This window comes from Pleurodeles waltl, chromosome 11 (assembly GCF_031143425.1).
Source record: "Pleurodeles waltl isolate 20211129_DDA chromosome 11, aPleWal1.hap1.20221129, whole genome shotgun sequence".
NCBI classification, from domain to species: Eukaryota; Metazoa; Chordata; class Amphibia; order Caudata; family Salamandridae; genus Pleurodeles; species Pleurodeles waltl.
The window spans coordinates 11,536,469-11,556,304 of record NC_090450.1 but is presented as its reverse complement, the minus strand read 5'-3'; the positions used below and the strand labels follow the sequence as shown (position 1 = coordinate 11,556,304).

Here is a 19,836-nt window from a genome sequence, read left to right as displayed (position 1 = left end):
TGGTCAGTCTAGCTCTGGTCAAAGTGAGAGGATTGGGTTGGGTGTTTCGTAGTAGTCAATTGACCCAGACAGAAAAATGTCTCATTCGAGGGCTTCAAGACTCCTTCAGTCATTTAAGGCCCACAAGTTTTACCAGATTTCTGCTCCAGTAGGACTACTTTAGTTATTGACATTAAATCCTGCACCTGTCCAAGAGACGTATTTGGCACAGAAGTGTCCAAGGAGAATCCTTAAACTTAGGGAAGTCAATTTGATAAGGGGACTATTTCTGTTGAAAGCAACCTTTCCTTCTCCCTTCTAAACCTTTCAGGTGCCCTGACTCCTCTTTCCGTGTCTACCTTGTACTATGCTCAGCCTTGGTGCTCTCAATCGTTTTGCTGACTCCCCCTTTTTTTCCTTGTCTTCTCTTTTCAGGACTGCAGAGTCCTCCTGTCCGAAGGAGACAACCAGGGCTGCTACCCCCTCGATGGACACATCCTTTGCAAGACCTGCAACTCGGCCCGAATCCGGGATTTGACCGCCAAGGCCAGCACTGACCTCTGAGCCCACTTTGAAGTCTGCATGCTAAAAAGAAAGCACATCCTTAAGTATTGGTCACTTCTCTCCTGTCCAGGGCCTTCATTCGTACTGAACGACAAAGAGAACTGGCCAGGGATTTAGAACAAGATGATGATTTATTCATAGACCACAAGAAGCACATTGAGGTTAGGTTAGGAATTCTCCTTATCACAATATACTGAACACAAATGACCCTGAAAAGGGTCCTCACATATGTAGATGCCTTTCTCTATCTAGACACAGTTAACTTTTTCTGATCGTATTCTTATGAATTGTACAGGAATTTTAATCTCACCGGTTTGGCCTTCATTTATAGTGTCACAACTTTTGTTTTTTGCACATTGGTATTTAAAGCTAGTTATCCTGTCAAAACATTAAAGGTCCACCAGGGTGTTGGCTCCATATATGTTCGCCTTCGGACAGAAATGTGCATTTTTATTAATGAACGCGAGGATCACACTCTGGACAGAACTTGCAAGACGGGTAGATTCCAAAATTTGGTTGGCCTAAAATTGAGTGAGTTATTGTGGTAGATTGAGTGATTTTGCTTTGATACCTACCAATAACTTGTCTGTGCTGCCTTAGATGCATGGCTCTCGTCCCTTCTCTTTCTGAAGAGTGTTGCTGAACTACCGTTTGTGGTAGTCAAAGGGGTTTTCTTTTGTTGTGCCAAAGGGGAGGTGAGATGGACATGAGAGTTGGCCATCTGCCTGTGCCCAGTGCAATTGTTAGGTATCAGGATTTTCCTGGACACCTCACACATTGAAACTTGAACTTGCAGACCTCCGGTCATCCTTGTTCTCACGCGGGACAGTAATACCTCAGCGTTGACCTCTTACCCAGTGGGCATTTCTGCTCGGGATCTACCTGAGCGAGGATCCGTGGTGGACCGATCTGGGAATCTACTCCATGATCTAGCCTGAAAATCTGACACGAACTTGTAAGTGTGGTTGTGTTTGTACGTGTGTTTGATAATTGGAAATATCAGCTGGCCAGTGGGTTTTAATATTTGGTGCTTGCAATGAGTTAGTTTAGCAGTGATGGCAGTGAGATGTCCACTGAGATAAAATGTTTCTTGAAAGCTTGTGGATCAGTTCAGAAGCTTTCATCAACAATAGGAAGCACAAACTTAAAAAATTCCTTTATATTTACATAAAGCAATTTTTTTCTATGCAGTATAAGCGTTTGAATTATATTAAGCGGTGCAAGGCCACTACCAGCATCATGTTGTTTTTTACTTTGCCAGCAGGACGTTGAATATCTTTAGGTTTCTTCCCCCATTCCAGAGTAGTCATGAGCTTCCAATAATATGGCAGAGCGATCTGACCACTTAGTCGCTGGTGTGTTCAGCAGTGGTCCTCTGCTCCCCAGAATGGCACAGCCCCTTCACTTCCCCCTTAGCACACCTCTGAATTAGCTCTTCTCCACTGTTGACTAATTCATATAATTCTTTAAGCGCCAAGATCCAAGGCTGTGCCATGGTACATGACACGCATTAAAGGGTCCCCGTCTCTCTGGGTTATCCTTTAACTTTTACCACCTTTACATGTCCAAACTTATTTTTGTAAACTTATTGTAAATCCATGCCTGTGGCGCAAAAGTCTGTATTGATTGGCACATGCAAACAGATGTAGGCACAGAAACATGGGCGGATCCAGAAAACAGCACAAAAGATGGGGTTTGGGTGGTTGACCATAGATAATACAATAATTTTCATGTGTTGGCAACACATGGCTCACACTACAGTGCGTTGCGTTGGTCTTTTTTTATTTTTATTTTTCTACTTTTGCCGTAGTTTTTAACTTGGATTATTTCAAGTATCCACCATCTTAGGTATGTGGTGGGTGTTCAGCGCTGTGTACCGAGACCCATCTTTAAGACTTATTTGCTACTTCATTTTTCCACTTTGTCTTGAGACCGCGAGTGTGAGTGAAAGCCTTGGAGAGTGAATGATCATCAGGTGCTGGGTCTTGACTTTGTGACACTACAGTCGCATGCTGTTGAGGGGCTCCAGAAAGGATGAAGCCCAAAAGGTGGGCTTTCTTCTTGCGGAGGCGCCCAGACAGTCTAGCTTCACGATGTTTACCTATTTTATAAATACTGTTGGTACTGTTAGCCGAATCTTTGCAATACACAGCTGTGCTAGAGTGCCTTTACTGCGTGGTCTGTAGAGTGCCTTCCCTACTCATTGGAGGAGCGCATGCTTGCTAGTGTTACTGCTCCACAGAGTGTGGCGTGGTCTGCAGGGTGTCATTACTGCTCCGCAGAGTGGAGCGTGGTCTGTAGAGTGCCTTCCCTACTCATTGGAGGAGTGCATGCTTGCTAGTGTTACTGCTCCGCAGAGTGGAGCGTGGTCTGTAGAGTGCCTTCCCTACTCATTGGAGGAGCGCATGCTTGCTAGTGTTACTGCTCCGCAGAGTGGAGTGTGGTCTGTAGGGTGTCATTACTGCTCCGCAGAGTGGAGCGTGGTCTGTAGAGTGCCTTCCTTACTCATTGGAGGAGTGCATGCTTGCTAGTGTTACTGCTCCACAGAGTGGAGCGTGTGGTCTTTAGAGTATTATTACTGCTCTGCAGAGTAGGGTGTGGTCTGTAGAGTGCCTTCCCTTCCCAGTGGAGTGGTCTGTAGAGTGCCTTCCCTTCCCAGTGGAGTGGTCTGTAGAGTGCCTTCCCTTCACAGTGGAGTTGGGCGTTGTCTGTAGAGTGCCTTTACCAGGGTAGGTTGAAGTCTACTAAGCATACTGTTTTCCTGTAAACACTCTCTTTAGCTACCTCAGTTAATCTTAAGCTTGCACAGATGTCCACGCCCACTATCGCCTTCAAGGTCTTTCCAAAGATAGTTAGAGAATATATTCATTCTGGACCGGTGCATCGGAGTTATGTTGGGGAACAGTTCTCTCTCGGTTTTCTGAGCCTCTAAAAGTGATAGGCCTTACCTTTGGCGGCGGGTAGGTTGGGGCGAGAAGCGGAGAGGGTTGACCTTGGCTGTCAACCCCTGTCTTGTAGATGGAGGATTCAGAACAGCTGTTCGGCTAAATTGACACTTTTTGGACTAAGTGTATTTTGAAGAAATGTAAACAGTGACTTCTTTAGCACTGACTGATCACCCAAAACTCACTTTTCACTGATTGAATACATGGCCTTTTTCCCTGGTTTGCAGTACATGAATGTTTACTAGGGTTACTGCTGTCCAAGGGCATTTAGTCTGCCGCTCGCCCAGTCTTCCAACATAGTGCCTTGAGATCAGTCACTCTTCATGTGACCTACATATGCCACGTATCGCTTGGGGCCAGAGAATGCTTTTTTCAATAAAGTAGTTCCCAGAGCCAAGAACCTAGGGCACGCGCTGGGGTTAAACTGAAGTAAAACTTAGTGGTGAAACTAAAAGAAAACACTAGGACTAAAAGATAAACTTGAGTTTAAATCAGACACGCGCTGTGAGCTTAAAGATAAATGAAATGCTAGCCAAAAAATTGTACATACTAAAAGTTGAATTTAAACAAGAAGTTGTAACTAAAATCACACTAAGGGTTGCTCAAAGCAGTCGACTCTGACCTAACAGGTAGCCACCATCTCCAAGACATACAAGAAGCCAACACTGATGGCTGAACCGAGAATTAAACCTTAAAGTTGAGAATTCAAAGAACACTTAGAGAAGGATCTAAAATGAGTTGCTACCAGCGGAAACTAAAACATGCACCCACCTGATGGCAGACATGCAGTCTAAAACAGTTTAAAATGTGCTTACAAATACATATATCCTGCCAATATGTGTAAGTATAAGCAGGTGATGGGACTGTGTCCATTTCCGCAGGGTGCTCCCGACAAAGGTACATGCAAAAAATCTTAACTTTGCAAGTGTTAACCAGACCTCCTGAAGGAAGTTTTTTTCAACTACAGAAACACAAATTTGTTCACAGGAAAGGCCTGAGTAAGTGGTTTAGGGAACACGAGCATGTTTAATGGGGATGTAGATGACCTGGTTTCTCCAGGAAGAAAAAAATTACATGAGCTGATGTAATAATAATGACATTTATTTGTGCAGGTGATTAAAACTAATAGATCTACTTACAGGCCGTAGACTGGAATGAAAGTAAAAATTAGGCGGTCCTAGGGTCCGGATACAAAAGCTAAACCAATCATCAGTCAGAGTAAACCCAGATAGGATACTATTAACTGTGGCCTGACTTGCTGTATCTGGGCTGACATTGAATGTTCTAAAAACGTCATTGCTTAGGAGAGAACCTCACGCTCAACATCTCCAGTCAGCATGGAGTGAGCCTTAACCCAGCTCTATCTCCCTAACACCCTCCGCACAGGTACAAGGCTAAACTCACAAAATCGTGCTTAAAGATTTCTACTCCTCATCCTGAAGGCCTGAAACTTCACCAACGTTTGTAAATTTTCCCCGCTGAGAAGGATCTGAGCTGTGTCTTGGGTTGAACTAAATCATCTTACTAGTGGAAGCGTGAGCGCAATGTACATGGTAAAGCGTATTTCTAGAAGATGCAAGACCACCCTGTGCATGGCAGTGTCTTAGTAGAAGAACAAAGACCACCATGTACATGGTAATGCGTCTTTCTAGAAGATGCAAGACTACCCTGTACTTGGTAGTGTCTTAGTAGAAGAGCAAAGACCACCATGTACGTGGTAATTCGTCTTGCTAAAATATGCAAGACCACCCTGTACGTGGTATTGTCTTACTAGAAGAACAAAGACCATCATGTACGTGGTAATGCGTCTTGCTAGAAGTCGCGAGACCTACAGGTATGTGGTCATCTATCCTTGTCCCATGGCTGTGACTGCCCAGAGTAAAGAGGCTGAAAGGACTTGAGGGCTCCTGGGAAGTCAAAGGCCCACAGGAGCTGCAGATAGAGTCCAGCTGACTAATCAATCGCCTTTACTTTCCAAAGTCTTTAGAATGATTTAGTGACCCGCATAACATGAATATTTGAGGGTGTCCATTCCCTTCAAGAGGATTCTTCTAGAAATAGAGGCTTATTCTTCCTATTGCAAAATCGTAACTTTAGGTAGCGCCATTAGAGAAAATTCTCTTGCAAGTTCATGTTGGAAAATTGTTTGCAGTGTGAGAACACATCCCTGGGTATTCGTACTCGCAGGAGGGTCCCCGATCAGGACTTGCAGCTCGGATCTTGGTTTCCGTCATTACTGATTCCAGAACATTCTGTGGCCTGCCTAGTTGCATCTCCATACCGCTGGCTATCCAGTGCGTAGAGGATGGACTCTGTCCAGTGGTTTCAAGGTCTTCAATGAGTACGCGAGATGCTTGGTGGCCAGCAGTGCGTCTAGAGTCTTCACTCGGGTCCAACTCCAGCTTTTCTTCTCCTTGAACCAGTGAGATTGGGCCTCAGTTTGTGTCTGGAGTAAGAGCATCTTCATACATAGCGACCACACTCCACTCTTACTTACTGTCTGTCACGACACGAGGACAGCTGTCCCCTTTGCAGCCACGGCTGTGATTCCTTTGGTGTGTGTCCAGAGTGGGCTCTTGGGGCAGGGACACAAGACCTCAGTATCTCCTTGCATTTAGTTTCCCCTATTGTCCAATCAGATCAGACTTCAGTGAGGTGGACGACAGCCCTGTTCCCAATAAATATTGTTAACCCTGAGCTGTGGCTGGCTTCCAAGGCCTCCTTGTCACAGCTGAGCTCATATTTGTCATGTTTGGGGCCATCTTAAGGGCACCCAACTCTTGCTTTTATTGACAGAATTCCAGCTGGGGCGCCCGAGTCTTTCGTCAGTGTTTATAGATCTGTTGATCCACATCTGATCTAAGGATGCCAGATCAAGCTTTGTGATTTACTTCGTTGCTTTGCATTTTATTAGCAATTTCATCTTTGTCCTCTGTTTTTGTCAGAGTCTTCTTGAATACGTTTACTAACAATGTCACCGGTAATTCCAAAGCTGGGAATCTGTCTTTTGGTCCCGGTTCACAGCACTCTGGGGCACGAGTCCTCCTCGGTCTCCTCGCACCTTGTCTTGGGCTTGGAAGCTGTTTGCTGAAAGTGTGTGTGTCTGGTCACTGCGCGTGCAGTTTACGCACTGCACTTTGTTGTGTTGGCACTGGGTGCCTGGCCCCGACCGATCGCAGCCTGCCCTGGGATTCGAACGTCAGGTTGTGTCATTTTCCGAAATCTCTCTGAATCTCTGTTTTTTGAAGTTTTTCATATCGGGATAAACACAAAAGAAGTGATTGGTTTCTAATGTCTGCCTAGCAAATGCTTTCCTTACCCAGCCCGTGCTGTCCCACTGCCCGATTCCTGCTTTGTTATACAAACTTAGGTTCAGGACTCTGGTCCCATCGCAGTCCCCCATCCCTCCAGCCATGTGGAGGTTCCCAGGGGCTGTCGGCTACTGAGAGCAGGCGCCCTCTCTCGCTCTCCTGTAAGCAGAGACAACACCTTTCAATAAGCAGGAGCGCCCCCTCGCGTTGCTCTTGTGGTGCACACCTCAGATGAGGTTACTGCCCCCGTCCTCGGTGGCTGGCCAGGGCGTCTGGCCAGGAGGCCTTTGTTTTGCTTCAGAGGTAGATTTACTGGCAGACAAGCTGGGATGGGTTAAACTCAGGAAACCGGTTACTGGAAATTCCTAATTCGAGCCATGCTAGGAGGGCTGGGCCGAGGCCAGCGGACACGCACACACTGGGACGTGTGGTCTGCAGGGCTTCGCAGCTGGATCGCATCCTGGCTTTTTGTTTTCTCTCATGTCGGCTTTCGAGGCATTTCCCCCAGCCCTGGAAGCCGCCTGCGGCCTGCCCTTGTCACAGGTGTGAGTAAATTCCAGTTAGCTTCCCCTCCTCCAGCTGCACACTCCCTGCTTTCGTGGCACAGGACGTGCTGCGCCTTCCACAAGCCCTGATCTCTTCATAAATATTGTGTCTATTTTAAATCCGTGTTTGCATTCCCGTCGCTTGCAAAGCCCCCCCCCCCCCCCCTTTCATCCACGCACAGGAAGTGCCTTCTGTCTACAGTTGGTTGACGTCTAGTCACCTCGGCTGAAGGGGCCACCTTGGAGCCGGAGGACCGAGGTCACTCAGGCGCCTTGGTGTGCGCTTAACTGGAGGACTGGCTGCAAACACGTACACAGCGCATTCGTCCCCAGGATAGACCTCTAAGCGCTGGAGCTGTCATTCTGCTGGCACGGGGAGGTTGTTTCTTGAGCGCCTCGAGCTCAGTGTGAGTGATGCAGAAGAGTGGTACTGGCTGATTGGATGCATGTGAGCTCCGGTGTTATGTAGACATTCATTCAGTATGTACAGCAGGCTCTGAGCGGTGTCTTTGCTGTGCCACTCTAGGGGTAACCTTCTGTGCCCGGCTGTGATCTCAGTGGCTTTGCTGGTTGCCATACCAGCTGAGTGTCCTAGTATTTCTGAAAGATGTTAGGAGTTTTTAAACATTATCCTGGGTGCCACCCGCTGTGTGGCACAGAGTTTCTCTGGGGACAGGATGGAAGAGGGCACTGCAGTGGCTGTTTCCTTGCGGGTGCCAAGATCACACAGCCACGCCTAACACTGAGAGCCAGCCCCTCCCTTGTACTGACCGCTCAGTTGACCCCGTCGTCTGGCTGCGGTGCAGGACGGTCCAACCCTCACCGAGACACCCCGTCCTCGCTCGGGCCCACCACAAAACACCTCTCGTCAGTGGCGGGCGGCTTTGTATGGCTGACTACAGACCAAGCGCGGTTCACTTCCCCCTGGAAGCAGGCGCCGCTGGGAGACTGGAAGTTGTGGCTTGTCTTAGCAGGGAATGCAGTCTCTGATTGGTGCGTCCCAGAAAGGCGGGTCTGCAAAACCCGCTGTCGAGCACATGGCTTCCAGGCTGGGAACTGAACCACCGCTGGGCCTGAGCGGGCCTCACAGCTGCCAAAAAAACAAGAAAACGTTTCATGCTGCTGTGCTTTGAATACTGCAACCTCCATCACAAGCCCCCCCTAAGGCCGCCTTACCACACTGCATCTGATGGAGCCCCGTGCCCAGCAGGGTCTTGTTGCCACCATTAAGATGTCACATTTGTTAACCTTTTACCAGAAAATGGAAAGCAATCCCTAATCCGCACCCTGCTTTTTTTTTTTTTTTTTTTAAATGTTGTAGTAAATTGTTTTTAATTTCCCTTGCTCTTTGAAAACAGGCTAGCTTGTATTGGGTTTGTCTTCAGTCGTCATGACACTTATTTGTAAAATGCTTTATGGAGCTAAATTCTGATTTCTATCTTTCTCTGTACCTCAGTCGATCAGGTGCTTGCTTGAACACCTCGAGTTTTCTTCTTCTCGGTTTTTTAGTTTTTTACACTAATTGATAGTTGAGCACACTCTTTGGGGTTGTGAGATTTCCTCATGCCGCAGTACACGTGCAGTAGGTGATGGAGCCTCACTCGTGTGTGTCCTCCTGGAATGTCTACACGGACTGCCAACTTCACTGAAATGAACACACGACCAGTGACCCCAAAGCCCAGTTTTGCTGGTAAATATTGCAGAACCAGAATTCATTCCTAAACGCATTCCTGTGCTTTAGGGCCCTTTTTGCTCGAACCTGCCCCCGACAGGGCTTCTGCCTTGAATCACACTGTGAGTAAGGGGCTGACACAAGACTGGAGCGCCGAGCTGAAACCCATGCTCTCCTTGTAGGAGGTCTCTCTTGCCTTAACACTACTTCTACCACAGAGGTTGCAGGGAGTTTGTGCATGCAAACCTGCTTTGAATTCCAGAAATATTCACACTTCGGTTGATCTCAGCTGCTGCTTTCTTTGCTCTGACACCTGCAGCTGAGCTTTGACCAGGCTCAGAGGGGCTAGGCTCCTTTTTCCCTCGCGATGGTGGTTCCTGGTGCCCCCGAAGCCCGCATTCTCCCAAGGGAGGTGTGCTTTCACGTGTTTTGAAAAGACGGATAGCATCAGCTCACATGATGTTTTTGTATCCGATTTTCTTCTAAAATGAGCCTCTTCTGTGTCTGAAAGCCCCTGCTCTGGTAAAGCTGCAGGTAGAGTGGTCCTGCCAAGATGGTTGTGCCTGCATTCTGCGTGGCACTTGTGCTGGTGACAGTGAGCGAATGGGAGCTTGTGGGAGTCCCGCTTATCCAGAAATCGGGGTACTTGTTCTGTAGCTTTCCGAGAGGGAACATGTACAGCATCAACATGTTTTAACCTAAAAATAGCCTCAGGAAGTCATATATATCCCAATAGATGCTGAAATGTTGTGGAGATGTTTTTGGTGGATCTCTGCAGATATTTTTCAGTCTGTCTATATGATGCAGTGTCTGCCACATCTCTTGAGTGCAATGCAGCCAAGTGTACTGAAGCACCCTACTTCCTGTACACACTTGGGGATACGACACATTACAGCCATCTACCGCTTTGAGGTGCTTGAAAGGTTCACCGAGGCGCTATCTCCCCCTACAACACAGCCATGTGCCTATAAAAAATATACTTTCCACGTACCATGTCTTGGTATGTCAAGTTACAAATGACAAATGTGAGCTCGTGGTGACGTTTCTGTGCTGCGTTGACACACATAAGAATGGAGACCTGCACTGGTGTGAGGGTCCCCTCTTGAAGTTCTTTCTCTCACCTACCACTTTGAGTGAGTTCCCCAAGCTCCTCGCACCAGGATCGCTGTGGTTTGTGAGGGAAGTGTGGTAAATGGCGTCTGACCCCGCTCGAGGTTGCGCCGCGCTCACTGTACTTGGGGGAAATGGCGTGTTTGATTTCCACCTTGTACTGGGGAGCAGCAAGCTGGGTCCTGCCATCACCAGGCCATGAGCACCCCCACTTCCACAACATTTTACCGCCTTCCTTAGTTTGCTGAACTGAGTGTACATTTGAAAAGGGTACTTAGTTGTGCCAAGATGCAAGCATGGCAGAAAGATCTGCCAAAGCCACTTGAAGGTTTTTTTGGTGATCACCTTTTCCCTGATGCTGGTGTAACACAAAACACTTATCGGTAGTTGACATAATGTGATCCTTATGTTTTTTTTTTCTACATTTCCTTGTCTTGGGTGCTGCATGTGACCTCTGCGAGCTGGTACCTGCAAGATGGTATTCTGTGCTCACACGTGTGCCGTTTCCACCAGTAAATCCAATTATAGGTTTGTAATATTCTATCAAACCACAGCTATAAAACGAGTCACGTGCTTCATGCGTAATGTAGGTCCTTGGAAGAGCTCCCATCTTCACAGATGGCCATCACCTATTTGAAAATTTATGTCTATAGCAGCAATACTGATGTGTTTAGTGAAATTGTCTTGTTATGAACTGCCACCTGTGCCTCTTGTGCCCTTCAGGGTTTGCCAGGCCTTGTTCGAACAGGATAATACTCGGTCATGCTATCGCCTGCGTAGTCTGAGGTAACGAGGTGGGATGTAATGTTGTTTGCCAGGATTGGATGCTTTCGATGGTTTGGTGAACCAGAAAGCTTGATGACCGCCCTCTGCTGCTTCTCAGTCCACATGGAAGGTTGGAGGAACTTTGCCTGGTAGGCAGGCGAGCCTCAAACGTGTAAGTAGTTCAGCTTGAGCGGGGCAGCAGAGCGGTGAGGCATGGTTGGTACCTAGTGCCTAGGAGCTGAAGAGATTGTCTGAGCAGGTGGTTTCCTAAGAACACCGCTGTTTGCACCCAACCGCTGGCACCCATCCTGTGTTAAGAAGGGATCAAAGCATGTAGCGGGAAAGGGGTGGTGCCTCCCTCCCACCCACCTTAGAATTAACATGAGGGTATGAGGTTGGGTTATTGAGGTGTCCATTAAAATAAAGTACAAGGATGAAGGAGGGTTCCCACATCATGAAAGCGTGTCGCGGAAGGCAACGGAGTCTTAGTTTCTGGGTCGCGTGACAGCAAAGCCCTCCCCGGTTTACTTGGCTCACATGGCTACTGCCCTTGGAATAACGCACTTTCTGGGGGACTTGTAGTACCAGAGGGTAAAATGGTGGGGCGGGGACCCCCCCCCCCCCCAATCTAAATAGGATGCCTTTGGCCTGGTTTTTGTTGTGGGAAACTGTGTGTGCCTGGTGTACAGAAATGTTAAGGACCTTCTGCAGTATATTCCAACAGAACAGGGGCAGAAATGTTTGGATATATTTTGTGGGAGAACATAATTTACCTCTTTATTGTACATGGAGAAGGTTTGAGGGTGTCTGTTTTCTACCTTTTAGGTAACCGCACAACTTTAGGTCTGACGTCACTCGGGGCCTTTGGTACACAATTTATCGTTCGTGCACCCTCCTTCCACTTCTTGATAGGAACTGTTTGCCTCCAAAATAACTCAGATGTGTTCAGGGGAAAAATGTAAAAAAATATCCTATGTGACAGTGTCTTTCTAACTGATGTATGGAATGGTGCAGTCAGTATTTATACACTTATGTATGTATTTTTCTTTTTTTTTGCGTACCAAAACAATCACAACTGAAGATTGAGTGCTTGGAGGAAGTGGATGGGTGTGTTTGTGTTTTTCTGTCTCTTGATTACTGGTAAGGAGAAGAGCGAATTGCACCTAAGTAATCCTGGAAGGGATGATGTTCCAGTTTATTATGTCAATAAGTGTTTATTACACCATGTATTGTATTTGCGAAAGACAATCAAGGGCTCCCATCCAGAGATTCTTTACCAAAGGTGATCACTGAGAGAGAGAGAGTCAGGTCCTTGAATGCCAATGATGGTGGCCAAGAGCAGGGCACATCTTTTTAATAGAGGCCCAATGCCCACCCCTGTCCAGCTCCTTTCCCTATGTGGTAAATGCATTGCTAGACGATGCATGGAGGGCCACGGTCTCTCCAGAAGGACGGCGGCGACTCCTTGGGGAAGGAAGTCACCTGATCCAAAAAATTGACATGCGCAACATACCTACTGTGCGTGTTCATTTTCAATGTCTCCCCCAATGGCTGCTTCCTTCAAAAAGAACTTGAAGTTAATAGTTGCATTTGTAGGTCCCCTCCTCCTGCTATTAGGCAGTGAGTTGACATCTGCTTTTCAATTCCACAAACGATACCTCTTCTGAGTTGTGGGGCTCTTGGGCTGGCTTGAGACACTTCTCTGCCTGTCGGCAGGGGCTCTTCAAGGAATATTCGCTCCTTGAGTATCCGCAGTGCAGTCCTCGCTGTAAGTACCCAAGCGGGTGATGCGTTCTTCTGCAACATTGAGCAATCCTCAATGTGGATGGAGGTGGGATATTTATTGATATTTTTTTTATGAACCTTACTATGCAAGTACAGAGGGAGCCAACTGGCTGTGGGTCACCACCTCTCACCCCCTCCTTAAGCAATTCAGGGGGACAGTTACTTTGTGATGGAAATATTTGCATCATAACTTCCAGATTGGCAGCATTTACAACGCGTTTACAATCATTCATACTCTTCGTGGGGGGCTGCTGTGAAAGGTTTTTTTTTTTTTTTCGGTTTTTCTATTTCTCTAGGTGTCTGCGGAGCATAGCTTTTCGTTAACCACCTAGTAAGATAGAACACATTTTGGCTGGTAATCCTACAGTTTAAAACATACTGTTGTTCCGTTGTGTTTAATATTTGGAACTCGTCTCCCTTCGTGTTCCCTAATTTTTTTCTCTGTGACGGGCCCAGGGTCAAGAAGGCAGCATTGCCTAAAAAACATACATTGCCCCCTTCAGCTAAATTTGATGTCTCAGTAACATGTCTAAGATGGATGATTTAAAATGCTAACTTTGTTTACATACTCGTAAAACATTTACTTATTATGAATACTATTTTGGGTGCTTGAAGGAATCACAGCTCCTTACTCATTCAGTGTGAGGTTAAGTGGGTTCAGAGGCTTCTACAACCATAAAATCACATTTCAGATAATATTTGAACCATTCCGTGCGGGGAATCAACGGTTCGCTCTCTCCCATTCAGTCAAACTCTTTGGATTTTTATTGTTACCTTGAAAGCAGTCTGCTTTGCCATGAAAATCAGCAGGGCTGAGCCAAGCTGCTGGGAGGGGGGAAGGGGTGGGGGAGGGAGGCTCACACCCACCAAGGCGACCAATGGGAGAGCAGGATTTCCAAGCACATTCCAACTTGTTTTTGATGGCAGCAGGATTCCTCCCTCCCCTCCCAGGGTTTATGCATTCTCCCTGCTCTGTTTAAACTGTGTATTCATTTTTATTCCGAATAAAACTATAACCGTTTTGTATTTTTTAAAATCTCTTTGGCATAAGGAATGATTATTTTATTGCAACAGTGCTGTGCCTTTTCAGAACACTACAGAGCGACACTTGTTATAGGCTGATGTTATACTTCTATGTTATCCCTAGTATGCATTATCTAATTATATGAGAAATGTGCACATTATCATGCTGTCTTTTCTTTTTTAACTGGTGAGGATTATTTTGTAACGGAAATCCAAAAATATGCAATCATGGTATGACTTTTCTTTCCAAAGGAGTCAGTTTCCTTTTCTACTATTTAGGATTGTTTATTAAACTGCTTATTTTAATTTTCTTTGCTGTTGTGTGAGTTATTTCATATGTTTTGTTCGAGTCACCCCCAAAATACTTTTCTGCTCCTGAGCCCCAGACATTTGGGAAGGAGCCCCGTGGATCAATGTTAAAGGCATGCTGATAAGGGATATTTCACTGTTCAACCTGTCAGTTCAGGCCCAGGCCCTGATTTAGATATTGGCGGAGGGGTTACTCTGCCACAAAAGTAACAGCTGTCCCGTCCGCCAAAGTCTAAATCCCATTAGATCCTATGGATCTTATTTCAGCGGATGGGATATCTGCCACCGTTGTGACAGGGTGACCTGTCCACCAATATCTAAATCAGACCCTCGGTCTTGAGGTTTCTGGTTTTTGTTTTAAGAACCAACTAAGTTCCCTGTTTCTGAGTGGTTGGTGGGGGGAAGGAGGGAGCAGAGGTCTGAGGTTTTGACTTTTGTTAATTAACATTTTTAGCAATGTCCAGGCAATGCACTTGAATATAAAATCCAATCAGGATCTGTTCTTTCTAAAGTGACATTTTAATATAAACAAATTACTAAAACATTGACAGGAAATTATTATTATATATGGATGGATGGATGGATGGATGGATGGATATCACCCGTTGAGTTTAGATTACTGCAAATTGTGTTGAATGCAAAGGCCCATTGAGGCTGACACAAGTGTCTTTCCAAGGCAAGGCCAAGTGACATATTGGCACCCCTCAGGAAGCACTGAGGTTGGAGCAGTTGGCACTGTGAAAGGCCACTTAATGTTCTCCTGTACGGTTACACACTCAGCTCACATGTACCAGTCCCTCGTCTCCCTCACATGTTTACTTGCGGATGTATGTGTGCAGTTGTGCGTTTATCAATGGAAGTTTGTCTGTGTCCAGTAAAGTGATGCTGGGTTTACCCATCTGATCTGATGGACCAGGTTAAACCTGCACATTAACCCCCCTGCATCAGCTAAACTTACCCTCATCTCAACAGACATCTGTGCTCAAAGCCTTCCACCTACCTCCTACGCACAGCGCAGTAGTCTGCTATGGCGAAGCTCTTTTTCGCCATCTACCTGTGAATTTCACTTTCTCCCCTCAGCCTCCTCAGACCCGGGCCTCAGTCCCCCCCTGTTGCAGATATTCTAGGGGCCAGGCTGGAAAGTGAAAGATTTGCAGAGCTGCGCGGGTAGTAAATAAGGTGGTTGTAACTTGGGCCATTTGAAATTCTGCAGATTTGTGTCTCACAGATTATCAGGACTATTCCCAAAGGTAACTTAAATAATTGAGAAAATTACCCACACGTTTATTCTTACACTTTTTTAGTAATTTTATATTTTTGGTTATTCACCATTTGTCAGTGTAAAGTTGCTCAAAAGTGTAGACGTGCATGTCTCCAACCCCAAGAAACTGGGGTGGTGCCTCATTTGAGTGTAAGTTATTATTGCCAACAAGCATTCACAATACCAATAGGTCTGGCTTTAAAGGAATGTTATATGGCAATGTGAAACATTGCGTGAAAATAGCATGGGAACAGATGTGTATTTCTGTGAAATTAAAGAACCATAGAATGATATTCGGGTAGGTTAAGAGGTCAAGTGACAGTTGCATTGTCAAGCCAGACCTAGAGACCCATGCAGGTTAATAACTGCCCTCTCCCCTCTGCACAGCTGCCAGAAAAAAACACCATAAATTACCTAGTTATTTAAAATGCTTTGTTACCATTACAGTGTTGTGTGGCCCATAAAGTTTTAGGTCAGGCAGCTGGATCAGGAAACAAAATGATCACACCTGTGTGGAGGGTGAGCTCTTTTTTGTGGAAGTACACAACTTCTTCCCCGTCAAAACACGTACTCCTGGCTCTCAGCATGTGGGCGGAGCCAAAGTCCCTATCTAGTGATACTCACATTGTCTAGCAATAGCGACACTGTCGAGCCAGACCATATAAAGCAGCGGTACTAAGTCCAACAACACTCTCCAATAGAAAATAATGGATACAGGGACTTAAGGTAAAACCCCTTAGGAAATAATTTTCTAATAGTTCATTTAGTTTGACTTTTTAAATATATATATCTGATTGTTATAGTTGGGTGAAAATGTCAGGTAAAACATACCGTTTTAAACTAACAAAACGCCTGAACTTCACCAGTTAGTTATCTCAAGTAATTAACTCGCTCCAGCGCCATGCAGAGTGTTGTCATAAATTATGCCATTTCAAATGACTCTGATGTTCCAAATACAATCATTCAACATGTCAGGAGTGTTGTAATATGTGAGGGTAATTAGTAGGTATAGTTATAGATGCTTCAGGGCACAAGGTATAGTTACTTGAGGAAACTATAACTGGTGAATTTTAGTGGTTTCTGTTTGAATAAAATTATATTTTAGGTCATATTTTGACCTAGCTATAATGTCCCTTTGAACGTTTCTACGTTTAAAAAAAATCTAAAGTAAGATACTATTACATTTCTTAGCTATAATGTCAATGTAACCTTCAGTGAATTACAATGTTTTTTTGTATCAGCCTGCCCCCTCCCCCCGTGAGTGCCTAACCCCTTCCCGAGCCAATATCTATTTTTCTGCCAAATTTGGTGTAATTTAGTTTAACTCTTTGAGGCATTGCTGTCCAATTTTCTTATGGAAAGTTGCAGGGCAAATACATGTTTTGGGAACTCTCCCCCTACCCCCCTTTTTCTCGGCCCTACATGACAGGTCACCCTGAATTTCCTGGAAGGAGCTTTTTTTTGGAAAGATTTGTGAAGATTAGTCAAACAGTACCAAAGTTATTAGCAAACCAAAAATGCTTTCTCTGTAGAAACGTTGTCCCAACTAGCGCTACCCAGTGAAATTAAAAATGTAAGATTTAACTATCTTGAGCCAAAGTGGATCCGTCTGAGAAAACTGGGTTTAATAATATAGGCAGATAAGTCTTTATAATAGAGCTCACTCTTTTGTGCGTCTAGACAATGATTAAAGTCTCCAGTTGTTATCATAGTACTTAATAGAGGCATATATCGATGTGTATGTATATATATGTTCGGTTGCATGTGTAGCTGCAGATATACATGCTGTGCACTATTCCTGCCATCTAGTGTTGGGCTCGGATTGTTACAAGTTGTTTTTCTGCGAAGAAGTCTTCTCGAGCCACGGGACCAAGTGACTCCTCCCTTTCAGCTCCATTGCGCATGGGCATCGACTCCATCTTAGATTGTTTTCTTTCCGCCATCGGGTTCGGACGTGTTCCTCTTCGCTCCGGTTATTTGATTCGGAAAAATTCAAAAAACGCAGAAAATCGTCAGTATTGTTTTATATAGTGTTTACTACCCCTGACAAGGCGTCAAAGCACAATTCGGCGAGTAGCAGGCTAGTCCGGGACCCAAAAGGATTAGTGGTGAATTACTATAGATAAATATGATTAATTTTGAGCGGAGGACGTGAGTCTGTTAGCTGGATTGAATAGGATAATGGAGGGATAGAAGAGGGAAAAGTTGAGGAAGTGTTGTTTGGGAGATCATAGTAGTAAGATGACGTTTGGGATGAGTCAAAGGAGAGATACATGAGGGAAGAATTTAGAAGGGTTTTTTTGGGAGATTATAGTAGTAAAATGAGATTTGGGGTGACCCAAGGAAGGGATAGAGGGGGGAAGAGTCTATGAAGGGTTATTTTGGCGATCATGGTAGTAGAATGAGGTTTGGAATGAGTCAGTGGTGCAGAGGATATATTGAGAGAGCTGTGGGGTGAGACCGAGTAGTGCATTGGAGAGAGTTTATTATTTATATGTGTGTGTATATATATCTCTGTGTGTGTGTGTGTATATATATATATATATATATATATATATTTTATTTTTTTTCCACTTAAAAAGCAAAGGTTACAGAGACGTTAAGTCCAGATTGTTTTTGCACCTCTATCTGCGTCAACTTCTCCATAAAGGCCTTCCAGTATGAGGACTCCACTCCATCCTGCTGAAGATGGTGTACTCCGACGAGCTGGACGCAGGTGGTGCTGGTACCAATGAGCCAAAGGCATGTAAACCCAGAAGGAAGCATTTTCCAGATCTAGTGAAAGCACTCCATGTGGTCAGTTATCTCCATTGGCTGCCTCGAGTCCCTGACAGAACCCTTCACTCTGGAGCCCTAGATGTGCAAGTGCAGGCAATCTGGATGGAAACCAAGTTTCCAGCTGCCCCCAGGACCATAGTGTCTTTGCCCTGAGACCCCAGATCCATCTGATATCAGTTACTGATGTTGGCATCTCCCACAATGGAAAATCCTAGTCAACAAAAAACACATTTTGCCGAAGGAACATTCTCTGGTCTGGTTATTTGCTTAGATGCTAACACCTATATAATGATTGCAAGTGAAAGGGACAAAAATGTGTGTTCCTCATTAGGGAGACTCCCGAACAAGACCTGATGATGGATCAGTGCCCTCGCTGGCATGGCGGTTTGGTATATAACCACCAGTCTTTACGCTCAAGAGCAGACCCATGACAAGCTGTTGACTCTCTTGATGGGAGGAATATGTGGGTTGCTTTTTTGACTCTCCTTTTTTCTTTGCCACAGCACCACCAGCTCTCATGAGTAATGATGCTCTGGGTAAGTGGCCCCGTCACCGCATTGCTCTCGCTGCAAACAACTGCACAATCCCAAGAACTCCCTTTCTGTTTTGGTTGAGACTCTACTACTGATTGTTCGTAGTCTTACAGATTTAATACCATTGAAGCAAGCGCTGGGATCCATCCTGTCCTTTCCAAGTCAATGATTATTCAATCTACGACTCATCTTGGAATCAATGACCAATTAAATCATCTGAAGTCTCGCGCCTGCCTTCCCTCCACATGGTGCTTACGGGCAGTGGATGCGTTCTCCATCTTATTCCTTTATCGATCCATTCTTCATGGGGTCCCCTCAAGAGGAACTAATGACCTGTCTAAGAAGCAAGAAGGAAATGCCACATTTCGAGTCCATAGTTTCTCTTTGCTGCTGATTTTTTTTATTTTTTTATTTTTTATTTTAATGAACACCTATTTCATTACTCCGTAAACCCACCCCCACATCGGATTTATAAATAGGTGCCACATTGCTCAGCTTTAAATGTTATTAAAGGTGTCTGCTCATGGCAAAAACACTTTAATGACATGGCCGCCACAAGTATCACACAATGCCTGGTTTCTATATCATGGTAAGGTACTGAATCCACAATATGTCCCTCTCCTCCCCCCAAAGTCCCTTCATTTCCGTCCCTATAGATAGAGCCACGGGACTTGGGCAGCAAGAGAAGGTCAAATTATGTGGCAGGCTTACTAAATTATGCGGCCTAACGTACATTTTGAAGCAGCTTTACTTCACGATTTTCTGATGTGTAGATGTTTTCACTATATCGGCAAAGGTTTCCCCCTATTAATACCAGTTTAACACCTAAATAAAGCTGTCAGGACCAGAAAGGGAACCTGCCACTGTGCGGGAACACATCTAGTGGTGTTTTTAGTAACGTTTGATCCATTTCAGCTTTAAACAATTTTTTGTTAACATCTAACATGTTAATTGTATGGCATCTGCTGCAAATCTATAATTATATGGAAAAACCCACTGCCGTAGAATCACATAGTAGTACTGCGCTAATCTTAAACCAGTAACTAACATCTCAGGGCTTCAGGCTAGGTTCCTTGAGACCCATCTCAGAAGGCTGTGCCTTTCATACCATCATCTTGAAATGTACTTATGTAAAAGGTTATTGCAAGTCTCTCTCTAGTGATATAAATATCCCCAGAAGTCGAAAGGAGTTGATGGATTTCTCTCTCAGGACTTGTGAAGCCTTATTAAATCTAGAATTCCAGACACCAAAGCGT

At 45.2% G+C, this 19,836-nt stretch overlaps 1 protein-coding gene across 3 annotated transcripts in view; it reads left to right on the top strand.

Annotated features, from left to right (window-relative positions):
- Positions 1–14,009, top strand: part of LPP (LIM domain containing preferred translocation partner in lipoma) — a 657,734-nt gene extending 643,725 nt beyond the window's left edge. For all 3 annotated transcript variants that reach the window (XM_069212799.1, XM_069212797.1, XM_069212798.1), the window contains one exon: positions 415–14,009. In XM_069212799.1, the coding sequence (XP_069068900.1) occupies positions 415–543 (129 nt within the window). In that variant the 3' untranslated portion in view covers positions 544–14,009. The remainder of the gene's footprint in view (positions 1–414) is intronic.
- Positions 14,010–19,836: the final 5,827 nt, after the last annotated feature.